The sequence below is a fragment of the Ovis canadensis genome, chromosome 15, assembly GCF_042477335.2.
Source record: "Ovis canadensis isolate MfBH-ARS-UI-01 breed Bighorn chromosome 15, ARS-UI_OviCan_v2, whole genome shotgun sequence".
In the NCBI taxonomy this organism is placed as follows: Eukaryota; Metazoa; Chordata; class Mammalia; order Artiodactyla; family Bovidae; genus Ovis; species Ovis canadensis.
This window is the reverse complement of record NC_091259.1, coordinates 48,295,690-48,323,170: the sequence shown is the minus strand read 5'-3', so window position 1 is coordinate 48,323,170 and position 27,481 is coordinate 48,295,690. Positions and strand designations below refer to the sequence as shown.

The 27,481-nt window shown below is 42.3% G+C and overlaps 1 protein-coding gene across 15 annotated transcripts in view; it reads left to right on the top strand.

The window, feature by feature from the left end:
* Positions 1 to 27,481, top strand: part of MICAL2 (microtubule associated monooxygenase, calponin and LIM domain containing 2) — a 240,788-nt gene that overhangs the window by 202,010 nt on the left and 11,297 nt on the right. For 9 of the 15 annotated variants that reach the window (XM_069554367.1, XM_069554364.1, XM_069554366.1 and 6 more), the window contains 4 exons: positions 1,429 to 1,544; positions 4,785 to 4,877; positions 7,801 to 7,894; positions 26,071 to 26,173. In XM_069554367.1, the coding sequence (XP_069410468.1) occupies positions 1,429 to 1,544; positions 4,785 to 4,877; positions 7,801 to 7,894; positions 26,071 to 26,173 (406 nt within the window). The remainder of the gene's footprint in view (positions 1 to 1,428; positions 1,545 to 4,784; positions 4,878 to 7,800; positions 7,895 to 26,070; positions 26,174 to 27,481) is intronic. The other 6 variants (XM_069554368.1, XM_069554359.1, XR_011249327.1 and 3 more) reach the window with 5 other exon arrangements.

Genomic DNA, 27,481 nt, shown 5'->3' with positions numbered 1-27,481 from the left:
AATACTTAGCAGTAATTTAGTGGCTCGAGCTGGGACACAATCTCAGATCCCTACCAACAGTGCCTCCACCATTATTATGCTGCTCCTGATTCTATCTTCACCTGAGCTTTCCCATCTGGCAAATTAAAGTGAAAAACAGTTAACTCCCTCCCCAGAGAGGCTATGTTATTATATAGATGTTTTGCATTATTTAGCTTTGAATAACAGCATATGTAAATGTGTTCCTGGAGGTTAAAATTACCCTTATTTTTTAAAACTTGGCCTCTCTCACTGGGGTGAATAGTTGAAAATTACGGGGAAGAAAAGGCAGGCTGGAGAGAACGTTAGTCAGCTTGAAATTGCCTCTCCTCCCTCCGTACCCAGCACACATTTCTCTTTAGATAGAACCTGCCATGGCAGAGTAAAGATGAGTAAGTTTTCTATCACAGAGTCCTAGCTGATTCTGATATCCAGTGTTTAGGGTGGGTTAATCCAGATAGTAATAATTGACTCTGCTTCAAGTTGATGTGTCTGGGCAGATGTTGTTGCTGAGCAGAATACAAGTCCCCTGTGGCACCTGGAAGACTTTATCACACGTGGGCCCCAGAGAAGTCACAAAGAGATTCGAGCAAACACGGGCACTTCCTGCCTCTAAACATCTACCTCTTGTTGAGGAGTTGGCACGTCCCCTCGACTTCAGCTCTCCCATGGGCCTGGAATTGTTGAGTCCTCCCTATCTTAAACTGCCTTTTCTGGCATTTGAATCATCACTTCGATGATGTGATAATATCTGCAAGTTGGGAAAATAAAAGTGGCATTTGTTTAGCCATAATTAATGAAATATTTATGTTGCATGAGACTATGTGATAAAACCTTAGGCTTAGAGTCCTTTTGCTTCTGATTACATTTGGGATTTTTTTTTCTATGACCAGACATTCTGACGCCAGCCCTTTTACACTGAGCAGATGTCATGTAGTAAAAATGGGTGCCAGATGCTGTGAGCCGCAGAAGGGCGATTTGTTTAAGAGCTGGCTCTGACTTTTTTGCATTCAATTACTCTGCAGAATGAACCTTACACAAGCATTTAGGTAACTCAGCTAACTTCAGACACGCATTTTAATAATAGATTTCATCTCTGAATGCATTCTAAGCAACACACCATATAAATGGTGTTTAAGGAATTAATTGATTTCTGCATAATACCTTTTTTTTTTTTTAACATGAAAAGAGAGCTGCAAAGCTCTTGGCAGGGACCCAGAAATGTAATTAACATGGAGGGCCAAATTTTCAGTTGCCCTTAGGTGCTGCCGCTTCATGCTCAAGGCAGGTGCAGGGAAGGGAGGGTGGGGAGGAAGAGAACAGGGGTGGCAGGGAGGAGGGAGAGGCGGCTCTGGGTCATGAAGCAGGAGAAGAAGCTAGGAGTTCAAGTTAGTTCTGTTCCCATTTCAGGTCCCACGCACGTCCCCATCAGAGCACAGGGGACAGGGACTGTCTCTTCCACCTCTTCCTCCACCACCTCCTCTGCAGATGAGGAATTCCATCCCCAGCCTTCCTCGCGGTCAAAGGTAACAACACTTGGCAAACCAACGGGGGCCTTGGCTTGTGGGGGCCATTTTACCATCCAGATTTCAGACCCAATGTGGGCTCCAGCTGCAGCAGTTTCATTAGGAAGATCATGTTTCATTGCATCTGACAGCAACCACTCTTTTTTACCTGGAACACCCTAAGGATTATCTTTATATATATAACTTTTAGAAGCTTGCCTTTCTCAAAAATGTCAAAATGGGAAGGCGGAAAAAAACAGACGTATTTACTTGAAACCATTTGGTGACTGCAGCTCTTAAAGTGGGTTTAATATGTGATCCAACAAGCAAACCATCGAAAAAAATTACAGCAAGCAGATGCATATTTCCCTGGGGGAAGCACAGCTTCATTTAAGAAGCACTAGAGGCAGATTGCATGGAAAATGTTATGTTTATTCTAATCAGAAATGCGAAATGAACCATGCGCTTGCATCTAGACTCCGAGGATCCCCACTGACTAGCTGAGTGCCGGCAGGGGGACAGCCGTTCTCCTCTTTGCTTAATGAACATTAGTTTACGGAGCACCCTTTAAACAACTCCTGTACCCATGGATTTAAAAACACAAATGTTGTTGTATGTCTTTAAATGCATCTGTATGTTACATACGTGGAGACATGCATCCCATGATCAAATCCCACCATTGTTTCCTTTGTCTGCTGGGGCTGGAAGGGCTGAATGGCTGGACCGCATGTGCTTCCTGGGCGGACAGAGAAGCGGTTCACTGCTGTGGTGGTGTTTACTTTTTGGAGCAGTGAGGATCTGAGGAGAAAGAGAGAGAACCAAATTTATTTACTTAAACTCAACTTTTCCATATCTGGCACTAGGAACTTTGGCGTCATCTCAAGTCACTCAGGGGTTCCAGCTCCCCAAGGCCCAGCTTGGAGCAAGTCAGGAGGGAACTGGGACATGTGTGTGAGAGAGAGAGAGAGAGACAAGAGAGGGAGGGAGAGGGGGAGAGAGAGAGAGAGGGCAGAGAATGAGAATAAGACAATACTGAGAGATTTCTAATTTCTGACTGTGGGGGTGTCTGATTAGTTTGGCACTCAACACAAATGAATTCTGTGTGTTGATTTCTAGGGTTTCCCTGCAGGCCCTCTCACCCCCTTGAGTGACCCTGAGTTAATTTTGTATTCAAATGAGGCAGAGACCCCAGCATCAAACATCTTGACACTCATGGGGACCAAAAGAATGGAGTGGCCCTAAGCTCTCAAAATAGCAAGACCATGATAACCTAAGGCAAGCCTTCCCAGTAGCTCTGTGTCTTCCTGGTCACCCAGAACAGAGCTGATCATCACATAAGCCTGCAGTGTGGTATAGCTGGGCTTCCCAGGTAGCGCCTTGGTAAAGAACCCACCTGCCAACGCAGGAGACATGGGTTTGATCCCTGGGTCCGGAAGGTCCCCTGGAATAGGAAATGGCAATCCACTCTCGGTATTTTTGCCCAAGAAATCCCATGAACAGAGGAGCCTAGCGGGCTATAGTCCATGGGGTCACGAAGAGTCAGATCTGACTGAGAAGATGTGTGTGGTAAAGCTCCCTGGTGCTTCTGGCTTCTGACACAGCCCATTCTTCAGGAAGGGAAGCTGGCAAAAAGGCTCCTTCTTTACCACTTCTCAGAGCTCACACTGAAGGAATGGAAGAAGTGTTTTCCCCTCTGGTTTTTAAATCTCTTTTGCCCCATACAGATATGTCCCCAGTCACATGGCGCAGAGCCCATGTCAGCTCAGGTGAACCTTTACACAGGAAACTGGTGTGTGTGTTAGTTGCTCAGTCGTGTCTGACTCTGCGATTCATGGACTGTAGTCTGCCAGGCTCCTCTGTTCGTGGAATTCTTCAGGCAAGAATACTGAGTGGGTTGCCGTGCCCTTCTCCAGGACAGGAAACTGGAGACAAAATAAATACCCTCACCTCTTTGCTCTGCACCCCTCCCCTGAAATTAATGCCTGGATCTGACAGATGGGGACAGGGAGCTTGTCTTCAGCCCTGCCAGATTTTTCTCTTTCTCTGTCCTTTATCTTTTTCTTCCTTAGCCTCCTTCCTTTCCTCTCTGTATCGTCACCACTATCACTGAGGATGTAAGAAGTGTGCCTGGTGCTTCGTAAGGTTATATGAGTGCTTGTCGATATATCATCATCTTATTTAACAACTATCTCTTGAGCTCTCATTATACTAATCTACATAATAAACGCCAGCAAGTACTGAGTGCTATGTGCCAGACACTGCACATCATCTTAATAAAAGGCAGTACAAGACTTTCTCCACCCATCTAGGTTCCGCTTTGCTGACTCTTGATAAAGGAGTTGGGCTTTGGCAACTTCATTGCTATAAAGCGCTGAGATGGTATGAGGCTGTCAAGGCATCCTCGCTGAAATTGTTTGAAGGGTCTTAATTTAGGGTGAAAGTCTAATGTTTCCATAAAACAGAGGTGTGTGATGTACCTGCACTGTAGGGGCCTGGGAAAGACAGAATAAACTAGGTGGAAATATGGATACTTGGATTCGGGTTACCTGGGCTTAGCTACTGGTGCTTCCAATTCCTGACTGTGTCATCTTGGGTAAGTTATTTAACTTCTCTGAGTTCTGATTTCTTTGTCTATTAAAAAAAAACACCATAATTTGAAGAATAAATAAGATGATATTTGTGAGGTAATCAGTACAGTGTCTGACACATAGCACTCAGTACTTGCTGGCGTTTATTATGTAGATTAGTGTAATGAGAGCTCAAGAGATAGTTGTTAAATAAGGGACTGTCTCACCACAGAGACTGAGTTAGCCAGTCTCTGGACAACTACCAGTGATTTCCACCATGCCTGTCTCCACCCCAGCCTTCTAAGAAAGGTCCCAGCCACTTAAAGTAGGGGTTTCCTCATCCAAATGGCCTAGAACCTTTGCAGTGGTTGACAGTCTAGAAGTCCTAGACTTGTCATGAAGACCTGAATCAAGCTTTGTAAATGCCTGAATCCTGGGTGTTCTGTATTCCACTAGCCCAGGCGCACGAAGAACCCAGTGGTATTAATGATGTATTTGCACAAAGTGAAGTAGGGAAGGAAAGCAAGCTTCTGCCTTGATAGAGAACATTTCTATCATTGCAGAAAGCTCTGTTGGACATCTTTGTTCTAGAAGTCAAGCAGTGGTTTTGTTGGAGAGGATAGAGGCTGTGACAGTATTTTGTAAGTTTCAACTCCATTTTTCTTAGACATATTTTTCTTCTTGGTTTTTGTAGGAGAGGAAGGCACTTAGAAGAAGAAGGAAGCTGGAAAAAGCAACAAAACAATTGGTTAAGCAAGAAGAATTGAAAAGACTTCATAAAGCTCAGGTCAGAAAACAAACGAGTGAGTGGGTCTGGGTTGCTGGGGATCTGAGTCTGGAAGCCCTTTGGAAATCTGTATTGAGCTGGGGAAGCTGAGCTAGGGAAAGATCAGTCTCTCATCTCTAAGCACCAGGCTTGTGGCTGTTCTGAAGGTTATGGTTCAATCCCTGGTGGGACTCTGGGGCCAGAGAGCCCAGGTGTTGAGTTGGCCCACTCCCAGCTGCCTTTCCATCTGCAGGCGTGTATCCTGCAAAGTGAGCTGGAATGGCAGCCAACACATTGCCTTGGAATCCATCCCAGGCCCTGACTGCCACACAGCAGTGGCCTTCGTTTTGTCCTCTGTGAGGATATAACCTTCTCTCGAATTTCTGACAGTGTCTTTGCTGAACTGACAGCTCTTGGGGCTGTCTCTGTTCCAAGGTTAGTTGAACGCATAAGCATCTACCATTCTGCTGTAGACTTCCTGGCCTAATTGTTTACTGCAAACATTTTTGCTCAGGTGGATCTACTGACCGGCAAAATGAAGCAGAAAGTCAAGGCACTTCCCCTCTCCCTGAGGACCCCAAACCTAGCCTTGAAGAGCAGTTGAGTTTTTGGACAAAGGGACCTAAAATGACCACTTGTGCTAATGCATTGTATCCTTACATCCCCTTCTCCAGTAACTCACTTTATCCAGTTGTGTAGTCCAATAAGTTGTTTCTGACAAGAAGGAAGTCACTAAATCTAACCTTCTTTACTCTTCTCAGTGGCTGACTCGGGAGCCACCCTCTTCACCTAGCAGTTGGGGAAAATTAAATTCCCTCTGTCCAACCTCACCTTCTGAAACAGGCTTTCTTGAAACATTTCAACTTTTCCTTCTGAGAACAAGTTATCTTTATGAAATGGATTGGCAAACTCAATAATTTCTTCTTCTTATATTGGGTTGACTGAAAAGTTCATTCAAGTTTTTCCATGAGATGTTATGGAAAAACCCCAACAGGTTTTTTGCCAACCTGATATTTCTACTCCAGACAGTGAAAGTAAAGTCTCTCAGTCATGTCTGACTCTTTGCGACCCCATGAACTGTAGGCTTCTCAGTCCATGGGATTTTTCCAGGCAAGAGTACTAACAGAATAATCACAGTTGCCTTTTGAGTCCTAATCTGCTGGCATCCATACCTGCCCTGTATAATCTTTGAGATTCTCTTTCTTAGTTTCTAAAGAATGATGACTGTATCAGTCAACTTGTGCTGTCATGATGACATACCACAGACTGGGTGGCTTAAACCACAGAAATTTATTCTTTCACAGCTCTGGAGACTGGATGTCCAAGATCAAGGTGTCTCCAATGTTGGTTTCCAGTGAGGACTCTCTTCCTGGCTTGCAGACAGCTGCCTTCTTGCTGTGTCTTCACATGGCCTTTTCATGTGTGTGCATTCAGAGCAAGAGAAAGAAAGAATTCTGGTATCTTTTCCTCTGCATGTAGGGACACCAGTCCTGTTGGATTAGGGCCCACTGCTATGACCTCATTTAACCTCACCTACCTCCGTAAGGGCCAAACAGTCACTTTAAGGGTTCGGACATCAATAGATGAATTTAGTGTGGGGTGGAGACTGCTCAGTCCATAATAATTACATAGGCATAATTACAAAGCAATCAGTCATAAAGTCATTTAAATGTTTCCCTTCCTTTAGCAATGCTACATTCTACCAGTGAGAGACGGATCTATAAAGATATCATCGTTTTTTAAAAAGAGACAGGAAGAAAGCGTAAAATTACAAGTAGTTTTAGTTAGAATTCCCATCTATTTCAGATTTTATGTTTGGGATTTAAACACTCTCAGCTAAGACAAGAAGCCAGGTGGCTGCTGAGTCCTTGCCCCGACCCTCGTTCAGGCCTCTTCACAGATTGGAGGTGCCTCAGCAATTGTAATTTGACTCCAGAGGAGACTTAGAACAAGGTAGAGTTAAGGAGGAAGAAGAGTGAGACAGAGCTAGGAGAAAGTAGGGAAGGAAGAACACACGGGTTATACCTGCCCAAACAGCTGCCATTTCTATGAAGGTGCCTGGTGCAAAGTCTGTTCTGCCAAGAGATGTGCCTTGTGGCAGCATGTGATTAAAAGCAGAAAAAACTGATGGGGATGAACAACATGTAAATAGGAAAGGGATTTTTTTCCCCCTTAATTTTCCTTCCTAATACACACAAGAGAGAAATAGCTAGTGGGGAAACTAAACATGTAAATACAAAGCCCATCATGACCCCAAGCCTTGATAGGTACCTACAGTAGTCTAAGGAGGATTTGCCTTAATGAAATAAACATCTCTGTCTGGTCTTATTAAACTGCTAGTAACAAGCCACAGTATACTTCCACAGACAGTAAAAAGCCCCATGGTGCAATGAAATAATAGGTTGCCAATTTGTAGCTCAGGACAGGGGCAGGGCAGACTGAGAGAGGAATACCCAGCCCCAGGAGTTGGCTCCCATCTCCTGTTCCAATGTCTTGGGAAAATGGATTGTGAGCATGCTCTGTGTTTGTCCCCAGAGATCCTGTCCAACTCTGAATATGGCCAGTAGCTCCAGCAGCTGTCCCATGACCACGGTCAGAGGCCGAGACTGTGAGGAGTCCAGGAGCCACAGGGGCTTGCACACCCAGGCCGGCAGCCTCTGCCTGACAGCATGTCTGTACGATTGGCCTGGTCAAAAGAGACTGTCTCCTTGGGGGCAGATTGAGCTTACACACAGACTCCTTGCTTTATGTTTTCATATTAAAGAAGGGAAATATCAAATTCCAGTTGTTTGGGGAATTCAGAGATTCTTACCCAGTTAACTGAAGAGCTGGCAACCCAAGAGAAAGAGCTTCTTCCTCTTGGAAAGCAGGTGGCAGAACTGGCCCCCTTGTATGACTCTGCATGTTGTAAGCACCTGCATGACACACAATCCTGGCATTGCAGGCCATCCAGAGGCAGTTGGAGGAGGTGGAAGAGCGGCAGAGGGCTTCTGAGATCCAGGGCGTGAGGTTGGAGAAGGCGCTGAGAGGAGAAGCAGGTAGGCATCGCTGTGGGCAGATCCGGTGCAGTTGGCTCAGGCCTGTGACTATGGCCTGAGAATAATGTCGGTCTAACCATCCAGGCAAAGCTGTGAGGCCTTGCCACTCACTGCGGAACCATCAACACTGACCTGGGTGCTCAATCTGCAGCTGCTTCCCATTTGCAAAATCAAACTGGCCATCCAGTTTGAAATTCCCAGGGCATCGGTTGGTTTGTGGGCCTTGGGTTTCTGGTCTGTCCAGTCTCTCTGCTGCTGTGTTCTTGCAATTCAGAGGTTAAGATAAATTCAGGAGAAATAGCTGAGTGTTTCTGGAGAAGGTGATGGCACCCAACTCCAGTACTCTTGCCTGGAAAATCCCATGGACAGAGGAGCCTGGTAGGCTGCAGTCCATGGGGTCACGAAGAGTCAGACACTACTGAGCAACTTCCCTTTCACTTTTCACTTTCATGCATTGGAGAAGGAAATGGCGACCCACTCCAGTGTTCTTGCCTAGAGAATCCCAGGGATGGGGGAGCCTGGTGAGCTGCCATCTACGGGGTCACACAGAGTCAGACACGACTGAAGTGACTTGGCAACAGCAGCAGCAGCTGAGTGTTTCAAGCGATGTTGGTAGAGATTCAAAGCTGGACTTGGAGTCAAAGTCCTGATTTCTCCCTTTACCACCTGTTTCTCCCTTTATCAGCTATAAGGCCTTGGATCACTTATGTTCTAAACCTTTATGAACTTTTGTTTTCTGCTATAAAATGTGGATAATAGTGGTTTCCTATCTTAGAGAGCTAAGATAAAGATTAAAGAAGAAAGTATCTTTATATGTATATATGTATAATACTGTGTTAAGTCATTCAGTCATGTTCAACTCTTTGCAACCCGGTGGACTGTAACCCACCAAGCTCCTCTGTCCATGGAATTCTCCAGGCAAGAATACTAGAGTGGGTTGCCATTCCCTTCCCCAGGGTAACTTCCCCAATCAGCACATGCCTGGCACAAGGGAAAGCAATAAATGATATCTATTCCACTGATAGCTTCAGATTCTTAGATGCAAACAGAATTCATCTGGTAAAGGCTTGCCTTACCTTCGACATGGAGATAATGTGTTTCTATAACGATAAACACTTTTTCGGACTTTGAGAAGTATATGGTCCCCTGAGGGACATAGACACGTAAATAAACAAACCATAGTAGTGGGGGATGAGGGTTGTGATGGGAACAAGCATTAGGGTAGAATGAGGACAGAATCACGGGGTTCCCAACTGATCTCAATGGAGGTGGGGCAGGGAGGGGAGGTCAGTCAGGCTAATCACCTGGAAGGGATGTTCTGTTAAGACAAGAACCAGAAGAGGAACAGGAGGTAACAAGGGAGGTGAGGAGACTGTTCTGGCAGAGGGAACAGCACTGGCAAAGGCCAAACGTGAAATGCCTTAATGCATGAGGAGAGGGTTTTGGGTGAGGGATAAAATGAAGAAATCTATGTGTTTTTGGAAACCATCCAGCAGGGTGTGGCTAATCAACTGGAGTTAGTGGTGGGCATTGTCTCTTTTTTATTTAGTTGAATTTTATTACAATGTTGTGTTTGTTTCAGGTATACAACAAAGTGATTCAGTTACATGCACACACATATATGTGTGAAAGTGTTTGTCGCTCAATTGTGTCCGACTCTTTGTGACCCCATGGACTGTAACCCACCAGGCTCCTCTGTCCATGGGATTCTCCAGGCCAGAATACTGGAGTGGGTTGCCATTCCCTTCTCCAGGGGATCTTCCTGACCCAGGGATCGAACCCATGTCTCTTATGCCTTCTGCATTGGAAGATGGTTCTTTACCATCTGAGCCGCCAGAGAAGCCCCCATTTATACGGGTACACACATCCATATACTTGGAGGCATTGTCTCTTTAATTTTCTGATGTGATATCTTTAGCCTTCTGTAGCTTGGATATAAAGCATGAAAAAGCAGATACTGAAAAACATATATTTCTGTGTGCAGTCGTGTAAACAATATAGAGAAAGGTTAGGACTTCAGTTCTCTTAAAAAGCAGATACAGACTCAGATTTTGTGAGACCTGAAGCTGGGGGCTACTCCCAGAGCCTTACAAAGGCCCATCCACTTGAGAGGTCCTAAGATTTCAACTTCAGTAGCTGCGTGGTTAGTGTTTCTCTGGAGATGTCAGGGTCTGACTTACTTTACGTCTCTGTGTTTACAAAGTGGGAGTGCCAACTGTACCTGTCCCTCAGATTTATGTTGAAGACCAGTCAAAACAATGTATATGGAAGCCCTGAGACAGTGCCTGGCATAGGAGAGATGGTTAATAAATATCTGTTCCTTTTCTTACAATACTCTGTGCATTTCCTTACAATGAGAACCAAAATCCACCCATTGGAAGTAGGGTTTTTGGCAAAAATGATAACTGTTTGTCACTACTTGGGGTGAGGGTCACAGCCTGCCTCTATAGCTGTTGTCAATACAATGAAATGTTTGGTCATATTCCCGATCAGGAAGGCTTGGCACTTGTCTTTGGGAATCTGCTGACTTCAGTGAGAGACTTAGGAATGAAAAGGATAAACCAGCAAAGCTAGGACATGTTTTGGTTTGCTGGGGAGGCAGTATGGCATGGTGGGATAGGCAAAATCATAAGCATCAAAGACCCCCGTGTTCAAATTCTGTTCCACTGCATTTAGGCTTATGTGGTTTAGGAGAATCAGTTAACCTTTCTGGCCTCAGGTCCCTTGGAGTAAAAAATAGGGCTAATAATCCTCACATTACTAGATCATTTTGAGAATTAAGGGCATTGGTGGGCCAATAGTCTCCCAAGAGTGCCCACCACATTGTAGGCATTCAATAAATAGCTACCTGATATTACTTTATGAAACATTATTAAATATCCTGCACTTTTAAAAGACCTGAGTTTCTGGTCTTTATTGCTTGAAATTTAAAGTCTAGAAACCAAATTTTTAAAGCTCCTGAAAAATCTCCCTCCCTGTAAAGAAAGGCTATTTTGAGTTATCAGCTAGAGAAACTCAGCCAGCTCACGGTGTTTTCAAAGGTAGTATTTCCCCAGCCAGAAGATGGATTCTGTTCATTCCCTTTATATCTTTGGTAATTTAATTTCCCTGTTAAGTTTATGGGCCTTTTTCTCCTTGATTGTCCTTGTGTGGATGACAGATGCAGATCAACAAGGGGCAGGAGACTGGAAGAGTTGAGTCACAGCGGCCCCAGAGGAAACCGAGCAGAAGATGTGCGAACCAGGCATCGAAATTAATACACTCTAACTTGTAATAACATTTGCGCAATAGTAATATTCCCGTGCAGTTTAATATTCCACTCAGCCCCTTTAAGAGATTGCCCTGGTGCTTAATGAATGACCGATGCTTATTAGGTTAAGTTGTATTTGAGCTGGTCTGGGCTGCTCTGGTTCAAGTGATTGAATGGGAATTATTTAATAGGTATTATTAGGATAATTAGAAAATAATCACAGTTAGACAATAATATTGAGCTATAAAGGTTGTGAATAACCAGATTTAGAGACAGGCCTGAAAACATGAGTTGTCTGCGACAGTTATGCAAGTCTCCTCCGGTAGTGATGTGCACCAGCCTGAAAGGGTCTTTTGTTCCTAGGAGTTATTCATTAGGCAGGCATTGAATTAGAGGAACATGCGGGGGTGCAGGACAGAGGGCAATGGTGGCTGATGAGCAAAATAAGCCTTTGATGAGCTTCTAATTGTCGTGACAACAATTCCTGCTTTCTCTTTTTCCAACAGTCAGAAATAAACTCTCCCACCCCCAGGAAGGGTTTTTCCCCATTTTGTCAAGGCAAGGGAAACAAAGAAAAACAAAAATCCACCCCAGATAACAAGTCTTTATGTTCTGTAAGGTGTGTTTGTGAGTGTGTGTGTGTGTGTGTGTGAGAGATGTCCTTGACAAAGGGAATCCTGATGGTTCTAGCTGCCCAGAGTAAAGGACCACAATGTGCAATGACCTGATTGCCCTGAGCTTCACTCTCTATGAGGAGGTCAAGTTGAGCTTTGCAGCTGCTTAGACTCTTCTTGGTCAAATGCTATTACCTACTAGTTTGCTGGTTGTCAACGTGGTGGTCAGTGTTATGTGCAAGGTGATAGAACACCCCAGTTTAGCAGGAGACCACCATTCAAATTTAGGCGAAGTAAATAACAGAATCTGTGCTTTCTTTCAGTACCTGGAAACAGGTAAAATCTGGTGAAAACTGAGATCGGGAGTGTGTGGGAATTATTCCTTCCCGATAGCTTTACCAGCTTTGAGGAAGGCTTACCAGTTGGTTGCCTGCGTTGAGCTTCTTGTTTCTTTTTTCTTAAGAGTCAGATAGCTTTTCCTTCACACAGATAAGGGGTTTAAAGAACCTGTCTGAGGCTGCCAGCAGGTGGCAGCAGGAACATACATGACAACAAGAGAAACAGGCCGGAAGAGGGAAGTAGTTTGGCTTCCACTCTGTGGTTTTTATCTTGATTGCCACTGAGGAACAGAAGGAATACTAATTTCTTGGATAATGAAACAGCAAGGTGTCCTGCAAAGAACACAGAGAGTAGAGTCAGACACTCCTGATTTTGAATCTTGATGCCATTCATGGCAAAGATTTTGAAACTGGTAGCCTAGCAACCAAGGAATTTGAATGGGTTTGCCATACTCTATGTGCTGAAAGTAAACAGTGAGATTCAGTGCATCCGAGCAAGGGAGTTTTGACTCACAGCACCGCAAATGGCAAGAGCAGCAGCGTGGTGCAAGTTGCCCTGTATCTAAGTCTGATAGACCCAGATGGCAGCTGTGCACACAGGGGATTGTACCACAGCAGAGGAACTCAGCAGCAGCTATAGCAAGCAGTCAACAAGCCGGCCCGTTTCCCAGGAAGCAAGTAATCTACTTGACTGGCTGCAGGAGTGGCTCGGGATCATAGGATGGTCAGTCCTTGCTGTTTCACACACTCAGCAAAGACACGCAGGATTGCTCAAGGCTTATGGCAGACCCCCTCTCTCAACAAATGGCAATAATCCATTTATTATGTAGTCAACTCTATTTCCAGCCTCAGTAGCTACCTAGTCAAGCAGTAGCCTTATTACAGAGATGGACCCAGTGAGGGCCAGACAGACTAAGATTCTCTTCCTGAAGAAGCCTTGGGTCTTCTCTCCATTGTATGGATCCTGGGGTCATTGAGTTATGTGCTTCAGAGTTATGTGCTCTAGACAATTGCTTTACACAAAAAAATTGCCCATGACAGCAGTAAGAAATATGTTTTATATCATAAGTTATTAATAGTACATTTAAATATATAATCGAATACAATATTTCAAGAGATAATTTTAAACTTTACTACTTATAAAAGACTGATATTTTTATTCTGTCTCATTTTCTAGTGCTTGTTATGACCCACAAAATTAATTTTACATCCCTCAGTTTTAAAAAACACCATTACAGTGATTTTCCTTGAAACAAAAATTTAAATTAAATACCCAAGCGACTGCCTCTGCCAAGAATACAGAATACGGTTCCTAAAACATATGGAACAGCAGAATGGTGGAATATATACTGAAAAGCCCATTAACTACAACAAGACATTTTTGAAGATGTTGCTAGACTTTTAAGTGAGAGAAGTCTCTCAGGGCCAAGAAAGAGAGGGAAAAGAAGAAACATCGACTAAAACCTATGTGTTCCAGGAAGGAAGCAACCACAGAAACAGTAATCCAGGGTTGCTTCAAGTCTAACAAGAAGTAGGGGAGCTAACCTTGGGATTCCCATGTTAAGCCAGGTCTCTAGAACTCTAAGACCAAGTGTAGATTCTGTATCAAAGAGACCATGCTTTCAGGTTAGGCTCTCAGGATTTAGACAGATTAAATTCAGTAAGCTATGAGCTTATAATAATTTTTAAAATCACCTAAAACACAAAGAAGTGAGCCACTCAGAATGAGATTCAAGCCAAATCAACAAATTACCTACAAACAAAATTCTAGCAAATATGCTTTAATCAGAAAAAAAAAAGATAAACCTAAGAGGCTAATCTGAAATAGTAAAGAAGAAATGGTGAATGCAAAAAATAATAAACATGTAAGTAAAACATTGTCAATATAAAAGAGCATGGGTTGTTTGTTTTTTTTTTTTTTTTTTACTGGACTAAAATGGACAGAAGTTGGGAATTGAATGATTAGAAGTAAAGCATTCCAGGGTCCTTATGTTGTTTAAAATGAAACTAAACCATTTAAATTACTGCAGATGGTGATTGCAGCCGTGAAATTAAAAGACGCTTACTCCTTGGAAGAAAAGTTATGACCAACCTAGACAGTATATTCAAAAGCAGAGACATTACTTTGCCAACAAAGGTCTGTCTAGTCGAGGCTATGGTTTTTCCAGTAGTCATGTATGGATGTGAGAGTTGGACTTGAAGAAAGCTGAGTGCTAAAGAATTGATGCTTTTGAACTGTGGTGTTGGAGAAGACTCTTGAGAGTCCCTTGGACTGCAAGAAGATCCAACCAGTCCATTCTGAAGGAGATCAGCCCTGGGATTTCTTTGGAGGGAATGATGCTAAAGCTGAAACTCCAGTACTTTGGCCACCTCATGTGAAGAGTTGACTCATTGGAAAAGAGTCTGATGCTGGGAGGGGTTGGGGGCAGGAGCAGAAGGGGACGACAGAGGATGAGATGGCTGGATGGCATCACTGACTCGATGGACGTGAGTCTGAGTGAACTCTGGGAGTTGGTGATGGACAGGGAGGCCTGGCGTGCTGCGATTCATGGGGTCGCAAAGAGTCGGACACTACTGAGCAACTGAACTGAACTGAAACTATTTAAAAATTTAGACTTTGTTAGAATATTTAAGAATTGATCCTTTTGAACTGTGGTGTTGGAGAAAACTCTTGAAAGTCCCTTGGACTGCAAAGGGATCCAACCAGTCCATCCTAAAGGAAATCAGTCCTTAACGTTCATTGGAAGGACTGATGTTGAAGCTGAAACTCCAATACTTTGGCTAACTGATGCAAAGAACTGACTCATTGGAAAAGACCTTGATGCTGGGAAAGATTGAAGGTGGGAAGGGAAGGGGACGACAGAGAGTGAGGTGGTTGGATGGCATCACTGACTCAATGAACATGAATTTGAGTAAACTCGAGGAGTTGGTGATGGACAGTGAGGCCTGGTGTGCTGCAGTCCATGGGGTCGCAAAGAGTCAGACATGACTGAGCAACTGAAATGAACTGAGCTAAGGATATTTTTAAAATGCCTATTTAGATTTTAACTGTAATTATGAAAAGAATAGGAAAAATGTATAACTTCAAATCAACCAGGGGAAACAGAGGAAGAAGAAATAAGAAAAAGTAATCAACCAAACCAAACCCCCAATTCAATTCTAAACAGAAATTTTAAAACATTTTTAAAAAGATAAAAAGCACAAAGATGGTAAAAAAAAACAAGTCTAAATATCTCAATAATTGTAATGAAAGTTAATGATCAAAACAATAGTCATTTGTATGCTATTTAGTAGACACGTGTAAAGCAAAAAAGAAAAATGGCAAGTATATACTAGCTAAATAAGACAAATAAAGCTAGGGTAAATGAATCAAACCCATGTCTCTTATATCTCCTGTATTAGCAGGTAGGTTCTTTACCACTAGTGCCTCCTGGGAAGCCCAGATAATTAACTTTTAGCAACAAAACTATGATTAACAATAAACAGTGCCACTACATAATTTTAAAATGACCAACTCACCAAGAAGATTATGACAGTTTAAAATGTTGAGCCTATAGCAGCCTCAAAATATATAAAACAAAAAATGACAAAACTTCGAGCAGGAATTTCTATTATCATGGCAGGAGGTTTTACTATATCTCTCCATTAATGAGAGTCAAACAGACAAAACATTACTATAAGTTTGAACATTGCAGTTAATAAGTTTAATAAAGAAAGAAAGAAAGTGAAGTCACTCAGTCGTGTCTGACTGTGACCCCATAGAGTGTAGCCCACCAGGCTCCTCCATCCATGGAATTTTCTAGGCAAGAGTACTGGAGTGGGTTGCCATTTCCAATGGACATGTATAAAACCCTGCACCCCCAAATTAGAGGATGTGTGTTCTTTTTAAGTTTATATGATGATTTATAAAAATTGACTATGTTGGTTCATAAAGTAAATCTCAGAGAATCTATATTATACAGGCCACATTTTATACTACAATATAACTAACTTAGAAATCAATAACCAAAGGGTATTTTTTAAAATCATCCATTTGGAAAGTAAAAATATATATTTCTCCTGGGTCAAAAAAATAAAAAAGATATTTTAAAAAATACTTTGAAATTTAAAATATAGTAAATATGAAAAGGAAAACAATAGATCAAAACTCATGGGACGCAGTGAAAATGGTTCTTAGAGGTATTACCTTAAATACTTTTATTAGAAAAGAAGAAAGGCTTAAATCAATGAGCTAAGTGTCCAACTTCACTTAGAAAATGAAGAACAAAATAAACCTAAAGAAAGATAATAAATATATGAGCAAATGTAAATGAAATAGAGAATAAAGATAAAATAGGGTCAAATAAGCCAAATGTTTGTTCACTGAAAAAGTTAAAAGACTAAAGGCAGTCCTCTTAAATTGATTTTTAAAAATAAAAGAGAAGAAATAAATAATGAGTGAAAGAGGCAGACATAAGCATAGATATAGCAAAGATTCAAAAAGATAAAAGAATATAATGAACATTTAATTCAATTCATTTTAAAATTTGACAATCTAAGGGTGACTAAACAATCCTCATATTATCAAATTAAAGAGAAAACCATATGATTTTTCAATAGGAGAAAATATAATTTGACAAAGTTCAACATTCATTGAGGATAAAAACTTTTAGCAAAAAAAGAACCTTTTATTTTGCCTTCTTGAAGCTTAAAAAAAGTTTTGTTATAGAAGTTTCAGTGTACAGCGTGACAATTTGATGTCTGTATACACTAGAGAGTGGTCACCTCCACAAATCTAGTTACCATCTATCATCACACAGTTGACCCCCTTTTACCCATTTCATCCACCCCTACTCCTTCCTTTCAGGTAATCACTGCTCTGATCTCTGTATCTATGACTTTGTTTTTGTTTTATTTTGTTTTTTAGATTCCATATATGAGTGAAATCCTATGGTATTTATTTTTCTCTGTGTGACTTCTCTTAGCATAGTACCTTCACAGTCCATTTATGATGTCAAATGACAGGATTTCGCTGTTTTTTAATGGCTAATATTTTGTATATATACCACATTTTTTCAATCCACCCATCAATTAGTGGACACAGGTTGTTTCCATATCTTGCTATTGTAAATAATGCAGCAATGAACATAGGCTTCATATATCTTTTCAAATTGGTGTTTTTGTGTCCTTAGAAGTGAAATTGCTGAGTCAGAACTTTCTGAATTTGAAACATATCTTCCAAAACCCTGTAGCAAACAGCATTGTTTAATGGTAAAATATTAGAAGCATTTCTTTTAAAATCAGTAATAGGAGAAGATGCTTGCCATCACCTCTTCTATTCAATATTGCACAGGAGACCTAGCCAGTACAGTAAGACAGAGATAAAATGTCACAAGGTTTGGAAAGGAAGAAACAAATTTTTGTCATTTCCAGATGATAGAATTAACCACATAGAAACCCAAAAGAATGTACAGATAATTTTTTTTAATAATAAGAGTCTATATCATGTGATTGGAAATAAGATCAAAATAGAAAAATCAATTGCATTTCCATATCTCAGCATTGGTTTCTAGAAAATGAAATAACAAAGAAGATATTACTTACATTAGCATAAAAACACAATGTGCCTAGGAATAAATCTAAGAAAAAATATGCACATCCTTTATGGAGCCAATTTTAATACTTCACTGAGAGCCACCAACACACCCAAACATAATCTCACATATATGAAAACTTGATATAAGCCAGCAGTAGCATTGCAATTCACAGGAAATAAGTGATTCTGGGACAACTGGCTTTCCATACAGGAAAAAAATGAAGTTGAACCTCATCTTAAACCATATAATCAATGTCATAAAAATTAAAGACTTTAATTTGAAATGTTAAGAATCTCTTAGACCTCAAGTTGGTAGTCTGTAGACATCATAAGGAAAGGAAAAAAATAAACTGCTAATTTGGAAAATAAATTTGCAACAAATATAACCAGAAAAGAAAACTTACTAATTTGGAAAATATATTTGTAACAAATATAACAAATATTCAGTATTCCAGAATATGTAAAGAACTCTTATAAATCAATAAGAGATTAATAACTCCATATAAAAACAGGCAAATGGTATAAATATACATTTCACAAAAGAATAGTAATAGTTTTAGTTACTCAGTTGTGTCCAACTCTTTGTGACCCCTCTGACTGTAGCCTGCCAGGGTCCTCTGTCCATGGAATTCTCCAGCAAGGATACTGAAGTGGGTTGCTATTCCCTTCTCCAGAGGATCTTTCCAGTACAGGGATCGAACCTGGGTCTCCTGCATTGCAGGCAGATTCTTTACCATCTGAGCCACCAGAGAAGTCCTAGGTCTCACAGAATACTCATTAGTAATTAGGAAAATGCAAATTTATACTACAGTGTGAACTAAACTATTAACTTTTCAAAAACTTAAAAAATCTGATAATACTAAGTATTTGGCAAGGGTGAGGAATAAAGGGAGCTTTTATTCAATGTTAGTGGGAGTATGAAAGGTGAAAGTGAAGTCACTCAGTCATGTCCGACTCTGTCGCTACCCCTTGGATTGTGGCCTACGAGGCTTCTCCATCCATGGGATTTTCCAGGCAAGAGTACTGGAGTAGGTGCATTGCCTTCTCCAAGGGATCTTCCCTACCCAAGGATTGAACTCAGGTCTCCCGCATTGTAGGCAGGTGCTTTGCCCTCTGAGCCTTACCAGGGGAAGACAGAGGGAGTATAAACAGCCACAAATCTTTGGAAAACAATTTGACTTTATGCTGAAAAGCTGAACAGTTGCATACTTACTACTCAAGAATTTCATTCCTGATTATGTGTTCCAGAGAAACTCATACCCACATTAACCAGAAGATATATACAACAATGCTCACGGTAGTATCATCCACAGTAGCAAACTACTACCAACAACCTAGCTATACATTAACAAAAAAATGGATAAACTGTAGTACAGTTAACTGTGGCACATACAACTCAATATTATAAATACAGCAGTGAAAATGAGCAGCATAGAGGCATTTTAGAAACATATAGAAAGAATTTAAAATACGCAAGTTGTAGAAGACTACATATATGTGATATCATTTCTGCTGCTGCTGCTAAGTCGCTTCAGTCATGTCCGACTCTGTGCAACCCTGTAGACGGCAGCCCACAAGGCTCTGCCGTCCCTGGGATTCTCCAGGCAAGAACACTGGAGTGGGTTGCCATTTAAGCAAGAAAAACTTCATTTATGGTGACTAGATATGTAGCTAAAAGCAAAACAAAACCAAAAAGCTGTTTAATAAAGGAAGGGCTAGAATTTATGGTTTTCAGCTGCAGTCCCTGACTCCCAGGATAGAATCATGACCTACTTTCCAGTATCCAGTTTTTGTCAAGACTGAATCAGACCAGACCCCCAGTGTAGCATTCTGGATTACCACCATCATGTGTAAGGAGCTGTGGGAAGTCACGAACCCAGAGTGCTGGGTACAAGAGGCCTGGCTAGAGATGAAATGAAATAGGCCCATGGATGTGCACAGGAGCTAAGAGGCCAGACAGCCAGAGGCAGGGGCTGAAACCCACCATCTGAGGGAAATGCTTGCCCACTGCTACCAAGGATTCTGGCTGTGATTACTCAAATGCCCTTTCATGCTCCAGATCATCACCGAGGATGTCAAGGGCATTGACAGAATTGCAGGAAAAACCAAAGTAGAACTTCTCACAGATTCTGAGGAGGTGGGAAATCACATCTAAAGATTTAGATAATTGTGAATCAGAGAGCAACACAAGACCCAACTTGGAAAAACCACACACCGATACACACAGGAGCATTCAGGATTACCAACAAAAGGAAATGGTTAACAAGCCATGACTTTAAAGAATAGATTGTTCATTTAGTCTGTTGTTCTTCACTGAGAAAAAGGTTCTGGATGTTAAGTGCCAGTCCCCCTATTGTGAGCAGGGACTAAATGCTGTCAGGCTAGGTGATTTAAACTCAATTGTATATATGTTTGTATGGGGGGTGGGGGTGGGGAGGGGAGTATTGAATTTCAGTAGGAAGTGAAAAATTTTGCTTTGTTTTTTTGAGAGCTCATTAGGGACAAGAGGGTCAATTTATATGACCCCCATCAATAAAAAGTTGTTTCATGTTGTGTTTTGATGACTTTACTTTGCCTAACAAGAGGATCCTTGCATTCTGTCTAGCAGAAAGCACGTTACGAGGGTGCAGGAACAAAGGAGGAACCGGTGAGTGGCGGCCCTAGCAGGGGTGGCATTCACAGCTAGAGGCTGCTCACCTTCAGGTCGCGCCATTCTGGCTGCATCCTGGTTCCCAGACGCGGGAGGCACATCCCTGTCCTGGAAGGGTGTGCAGTTCACCAGCAGCCGTGAGACCAGCTGCAGGTGTGGCTGAGCTCACGATCTGTGTAGGCACAGTCTCTAGGCTTCCTCCCAAGCAAGTGTTGACGATCCAGCCATGTGATCTTTCTGTTTACATGGAGACAAATATATACATATATAATTATCTAAGTGCCTTTATTCATCTCAAGGGAAGTTACCTGGTAAAGTTTAGCCACGGGTAATCAAGTCAGGGATTACACTCTAGCTGAGCTTTAGAGATATACAGCAAATAGTCCACACAGAAACATAGAACTGGACGCTGGAAGAAGCAACAGCACGGTAGTAATAATGGTGTGATTTACTGAATGTTTACTACGTACCAAGCACCATGGTCAACATGTTACATGCATCTTGTCATTTCATCCCCATAACCAATTTATGAGACAGAGACTATGATCACTGCATTTCTTTTCTTTTTTTTTTTTTGGCTGCATAAGCAGCATGTGGGCTCTTAGTTCCCCAATCTTAGATCAAACCCATGACGCCTGCAGTGGCAGTCTTAACCACTGGGCTGCCAGGGAAGTCCCCACCCCCATTTTTCAAGGGAGGAGACTAAGGCAGAAAGAGGTGAGGTTACTTGACCAAGGTCACACATTGTAAGTGGGAGAGACAGGTCTGATCGATCTCAAAGCCCACTCCCTCTGCCTCTTCACTCTACCGCATCTACAGTGAGGAGCAATGCTCTTTGAGACTTCATTAGGACCTACAGGGAAGCTCTCTGGTGGGTAGTGAGGTGATGGAAATCTCAGTACATTATTCGGGTTGAGAGCAAGGCAATCCTGGGCTAGGCACTGTCTGCCTGTACCCAGTGCTTTGGGAAAGCAGATTCCCTAGAAATCTGCACTTGATTCCATGTTCAAAGATCCTCAAAAGTAATTTTGACTACTGAGGAAAGGGAGAGCCTAAAAATAAACTGTAGGCTATAAAATTGCAAATTATTTCACTCAAGAACGTAAATTAAATTGATTGATTCAGTTCAATCTGTGTTTGTTGAATACGGCATCAGTAGGAATCAGTGAGGCTGCACGACTCTCAGAGGGACCACATTTTAGAAAGACACACAAGAAAGGCTGAAGAAGGGACATGGAATGCAGGATAAAAGTCTGGCTTGAACCTGTAGATAGAGTATAGCAAAGAGGCCGAATCTGAAAAGCAACAACAGAAAATACTCTCAAGACAGCGGAACAGTGCTGTTTCTTTTGGACTGAGAACAAGGCGAGGATAGCCCGGAGCTGAGACAGATGGTTTAATGTTACATGACTGGTGAGAGGCAAGATTTTCTCCTCTCAGCTTTTCTGTTTTCCTAATCAAGGAAAATGGCCCTCAATCTAGAAATGTTAAGCAAATATCTAGATGAGGAAATTAAACCTGGATAGGTGAGAGAAATGGGAGAGCAAGGAATTCAGGTTTCTCAGCCGTGGTGAAAGATGATATGTTCACAATAGAATATGTCTTTGATGTGACCTTACTCAATCAGAATTTGCTTATTGACTGAATTAACCCCCTGGTGTTGAAATAACTTGCAGAAATGACCCCAGTCTCTGAAAACTCAGGAAAAATTCCAGAACCAAAAGATTAGAAATAGGTATATTTTCTAGTTTCATATGAGAAAGAAACATGAGTTCTGATCTTTGTCAAAATTCTAGAAAGAATTATTAAAGAAACTGTGGATATTTAGGAACCACAGGCATTTACTTAGACACTGTGGAAAATAAATGTCATTTCCTCTTCTGGGTGGTGTTTTGAGGTTTGTCATGCCAATGGACACAGCAGGCTTTGTGAAGGTTGATTTTGGGAAATTGCTTTGTTATTAAGGTTTATAAGATCCTAGTGGACAAGGTATAGAAATGGGGGCTGGATGATACTAGTTGGGTGCCATGCATTTAAAATTTGTAGCACAGTCTTGCCCAAAGGGTAAGAAAGGTCCCTTAGGGGCTAGATGGCTCTGCTCTCGGTCCAGTTCCATCTGATGTTTCATTTCTCAGTATCACATGAACGTGCAAGTACACAGAAATCCCAAACTAGGAGAAATGTATCAGGTGAATAAAATATCCCAAAGATTCCCCCTTAATGGAACAAAATAAGATGATATTTAACAAGGCACAAGTAAGTCTTGAATTAGTTTTAGAAGATCAGTTGCACAAGTTGAACATGAAGTCCTCAGCCTTCACCACTCCTGGTGTGGGAAGACAAGATTCAGCTGCACGTTAGGAAGAGCCAGGTGAAGACACTGCTGCTGAAAGGACACCTGCATTCCAGGGCACAAGGGGAAGATGTAAGCGTGGCTCTCCATTCTGGGCTCTTGATACTTTGTTTGATTCTGGACTCTCCTTAAGATATGTTCTGGGAAATTAGAAGGCAAATAGAGGTGGACAGCTCTTTTATGATAAAATGATAAATGACCTAGAGGTACTGACTCTGAAATAAGAAAACTACAGTGGATCATGAGATCAGTCTTCAAATATCTGAATGTCTTTCACGTAAAATAGAGTTATGTGTTCTCTATTTGCCTCCAGAGGGCAAAATTGGACTCAGTGGCAAATAGCCAACCCATTGACGAGCAATAGAAGTTTTCAGTACTTGAGAGTACACAGCTCTGCAGTGGGCTTCTTGAACAGAAGGGCATTTCACCATCCATGGAGAATTACCGTAGAGGCTGGAGCGGAGGGTGGGAGAAGAAATTCCTTTGTGCCTCGATGGCTGGGAGAGATGACTCTTAAGTGATCTTCCATTATGTACATTACATGATTTGAATAATGACCATTACTATTTATTGAGTTTATACTCAGTGCCAGGGCTGGGTTAAGGTCTCTGAATGCACAATTCCATTGTATCTTTAAACAGATAAGGAGACTGAGGCTCAGGGAGGCTGTTAAGAACTCAAGCCCCCACAGTGACAGGTCAAAGAATGGAAGTTTGATCCTAAGTCTGAATTTAAAGTATATGTTTTTAACATCTATGTCATATATATGATCTATAAATTTCATTCTTCCATTCAGCAACTAATGCCCTGGAATGCCTTGTTCTTCACCTCCTCCTGCCCCTGGAAAACTCCCACTTGTGCACTTAGGCTGAGCTCACCTGCTGTCTCCTCTCTGAGGTTTCCCCCACTTCCTCTGCGTAAGATCAATCGTTTCCCTCCTGTGCTGCATGGCAGGGGCGCATTGTATCCAAACGGGCTGTGTGGCGTTGGTTTCCCCACTGGATTGCAAGGTCCCAGTTTCCTGGACAGCTGGAGCCAAGGCTTATTCATCCCTGCCCCTCAGCACCACCAACAATGCTCAGAAGATGCTGGTACTCAACAGGTTTATAAGTTCTTTTACTCATTCATTCATTCAAGAAACCTAAAAAAGAATAACACTTATTTCCCTTTCCCTTTTAATCCTTCCTGCACCAAACTCTAGGTATCATTCTCCTGCTCAACCACCTTTAGTGTCCCTTTGTATTTACAGCATAAAGTGCGAAAGCCTTAGCATGGCGTTCAGGGGCCTCTGTGATGAGATGGTCATACACTTTGAGGTCTCATTGTCTACCCTCTGTGTCCCCTTAGCCCTTCCTGACCTCTGTCGCCGCCATCTTCTATCCTCTTGTCTTTGCTCATGTTGTTCCCTCTTATTGAAATGTTCTCTCCCACCTTCAGTGTTTCCTCTCAAAGTGTTATCCTTTCTTCAATACCCCAGTTGAAACATCACCTCCCCTGGGAAGCCCAGCCTCATATCCTGACCAGAAATCCCCTCCCTTCTGTGTATTCCCAGAGTCCTTTTTTTGCTGTGGCAACAGTTTTCTGATATTCTATTTTATTCTAGCTTTTTGGTCTATCTGATCCAAAAGATTATCTAACAACACCCTTTTCAGCAGATACCATGCCTTACTATCTCCAAAATTCTGGTGATAAATAGCATTATCTATCACTGTATCCCCAGTACCTAAGGCAATACCCGACTCCTATTCTGTAAATAGGTGTTATTGAATGAATGAATTAATCAGAAGTCAAGTTCTGCATTGTAGCACCAGTTTGTACATTAACTAAACATATAATTTGGGATATTGCACATCAATCACTCTGGACCCCAGTTTCCATGTCAATAAAAGAGTGATCAAGGAGACAGGGAGAAAGGGAACTCGTTTTTATGGATGACTTTGCAATGTGCTAGGGGCTTTATTTACTTTACGGGGCTGTGAGAGGAATGGAGGGAGTAATGAGGAGGGGAGAGGGGCATACAAGCAGAGAAGAGTATGAGCTTAGGGTAAGGCTCTCCGGAACTCAAGCCCTGGCTCTGCCACTTACTAACCGTGAGCTTGAGTAAGTTATTCTAATCTTTCAAACTTCTGCTTCTTCAGCCCTCAAATGGTGATAACAAGGGAACCTACTGGTGAGTTTGTTGTGAGGATTCAGTGAGGTATTGCATATAAGGTACTTAGCCCATTGGCTGGCACGTAACCCTGCATTATAAACAGCAGCTCTTTACTATTATTCTATTACCTGTGTGCCTTCTTGTTTAGTTTATCCCATGAAGAAGCAGAGCTTCTGAGAGGTTAAACAGCTTTCCCAAGGTCACACACATCTTCTGACTGCCCTGTTTTCCTCTCTGCCTTTGGGACAGAGGATGAGATGGTTGGATGGCATCACTGACTCAATGGATGAGTTTGAGCAAACCCCAGAAGATAATGAAGGACAAGGGAAGCATGGCATGCTGCAGTTCATAGGGTCGCAAAGAGTCAGACACGACTTAGCAACTGAACAACAAACAACAGCAATGGGGCTTACCAAGTTAAATCCCTGGAGGATGGCCATGAGCTTTGCAACACAGCTTGTATTCCCATTTCAGGGTGAAAGACTAGAAAGCCACCGATGTTACTACTTCCCAAACAGTCCCAAATTTTAACATTTTATTATCTAAACATTTAGCATCTAACACTGAATATCTAAAAGCAATGTGAATTTTATCCTGCTAATTTTTCTGTTTAATAAAGGAATAAAGGTCATAATCTAAGTTATAAGCAAGTATGGATAAAACTTTTTCCCTATGAGACTCAAAGCTAATAACTTTTCCCCTCTAATCATTTGGCTTTTCTTTGTGCAAAAAACAAAACAAAACAAAACAAAAAAAAGCCCAAAATGCCAGTTACCACTCTTCTATAACCAAAGGGTATGTGAACTTTCCTGCCCCATGGAGGGAGCCACAGCCCACCTGGGCACTCAGTAGGCATTCGATTCAGAAGAAGAGAAGGAGATAGTAACCAGCAGAGCTATTAGGGCTTTCTTTGGTGGTGGATATGATATACAAATGTATAGAAATTTTATGGAAGACACTCTATTCAGAGGAGGGTCATTAGTGTGGCAGGCCATTGTCAAGGGTATACCACCCTTGGAACTGAAGTATTCACGCCCTAAATGTCCAAGAGGACCTCCCCTAGAGCATGCGCAGGTGTGTTTTATTTGTTATGCCCATGACCTTGAGGCTTCAACAGGCCGTCAGGGGGCTGCCACCTGCAGACCCCTTTTTGCTACAAACATGGCCCCCTAAAGTAGCTTCAAAGCAGTTTGATCATGGGAAGAGAAATGCCAATCTAACCCATTTGCCACTGATTTCTTAAGCAGATTCAGGCACACAGGATGAAGCACAGCTTTTGCAAGAATGGTTTAAGCTGGTTCTGGAGAAGCATAAATTAATGCGATATGAGTCAGAGCTCCTGATCATGTAAGTAAGGCAACACGGATAAAAAAGCAACCAGGGGAACGGGGGTGGCAGTGGGGTGGCCCACCCTCCTCGGTTGAAGTCCCAGGACTTTTCTCCTCGTGCATACAGAATTGTGATTGAGACAAATTGGTATTTGAGGTCTTGCATATCATGCGGGCATTAGTACAGAGAATCTTCAGTAGTCTGTTCTCTGCTGGGGAGTCCTATGGCTAAAATGATTTCAGGTAATAGGTCTGGGCTGGAGGGCGTATGGATGAGGCACTTGCAGTCCATTCCTGCCCCCAGGGCAGGGGAGACCCACCTGCAGTCACACATCTGCGATGGGGAAGCGTGTGTCTGGCCTCTGAGTGTGAACGATGAGAAGGGCTTCCCGACCACTCCTTGCGGCATTACTGGATTGAAGGTGGAAATCTATCTGGCTGTCCTCTGAATAAGAGGCTGCAGTCTGGCTGGTAGATCAGAAAGTAGAGGTGGATCTCACTGCACTCTGAGAAAGTTGAAGGTCACTTTACCTGTCACCATCCTGGAGGGAAAGAAAGTGACTTTTAATATAAACTGACTAAGCACCACAGGTTGTATAGGGCGCTTTCCCTTATGCTGACCCATTTCATTTTCACCCAACCCTGAGAAATAATTTGGGGAATCTTAAAGGGGTCTAATAAATTCTATTCCTCGTCTCTGCCTGGATTCCGAACTGGCTAAGAAATATGACTACTGGGTCAACAGATGGAACATTAAACTAGAGCATTTATTACTGATCATGGCTAGCATGGCTAAATATGAGAGTCCAAGAAAGCTTGCTAACTATATTCATTTCCTACGGCTGGACTAACAAGTTACCACAAACAGGGTGGCTTACAGTAATAGAGAAGTATTCTCTCCCAGTTCTGGAAGACTGAAAGGGAGGTGTTGGGGGGCCAGGCTCTGGGGGAGAATCCTCCCTTCCCTCTTTTGCTTAGCAGGCTCCAGGCATCTCTTGGCTGGTGGCTGCGTCACTGTAGTCTCTGCCTCAATCTTCATGCAGCCTTTTCTCTGTATCTGTGTCTGCTCTTGTAGAAATACTTGCCACTCAGTTTAGAGCCCATCAGGATAATCCAGAATATTTTCATCTCAAGGTTCTTAACTTTCCATCCTCAAAGGCTCTTTTCCAAATAAGGTCGCATTCAAAGATTCTGCTACTGCTAAGTCACTTCAGTCGTGTCTGACTCTGTGCGACCTCAGAGACCGCAGCCCGCCAGGCTCCCGTCCCTGGGATTCTCCAGGCAAGAACACTGGAGTGGGTTGCCATTTCCTTCTCCACTGCATGAA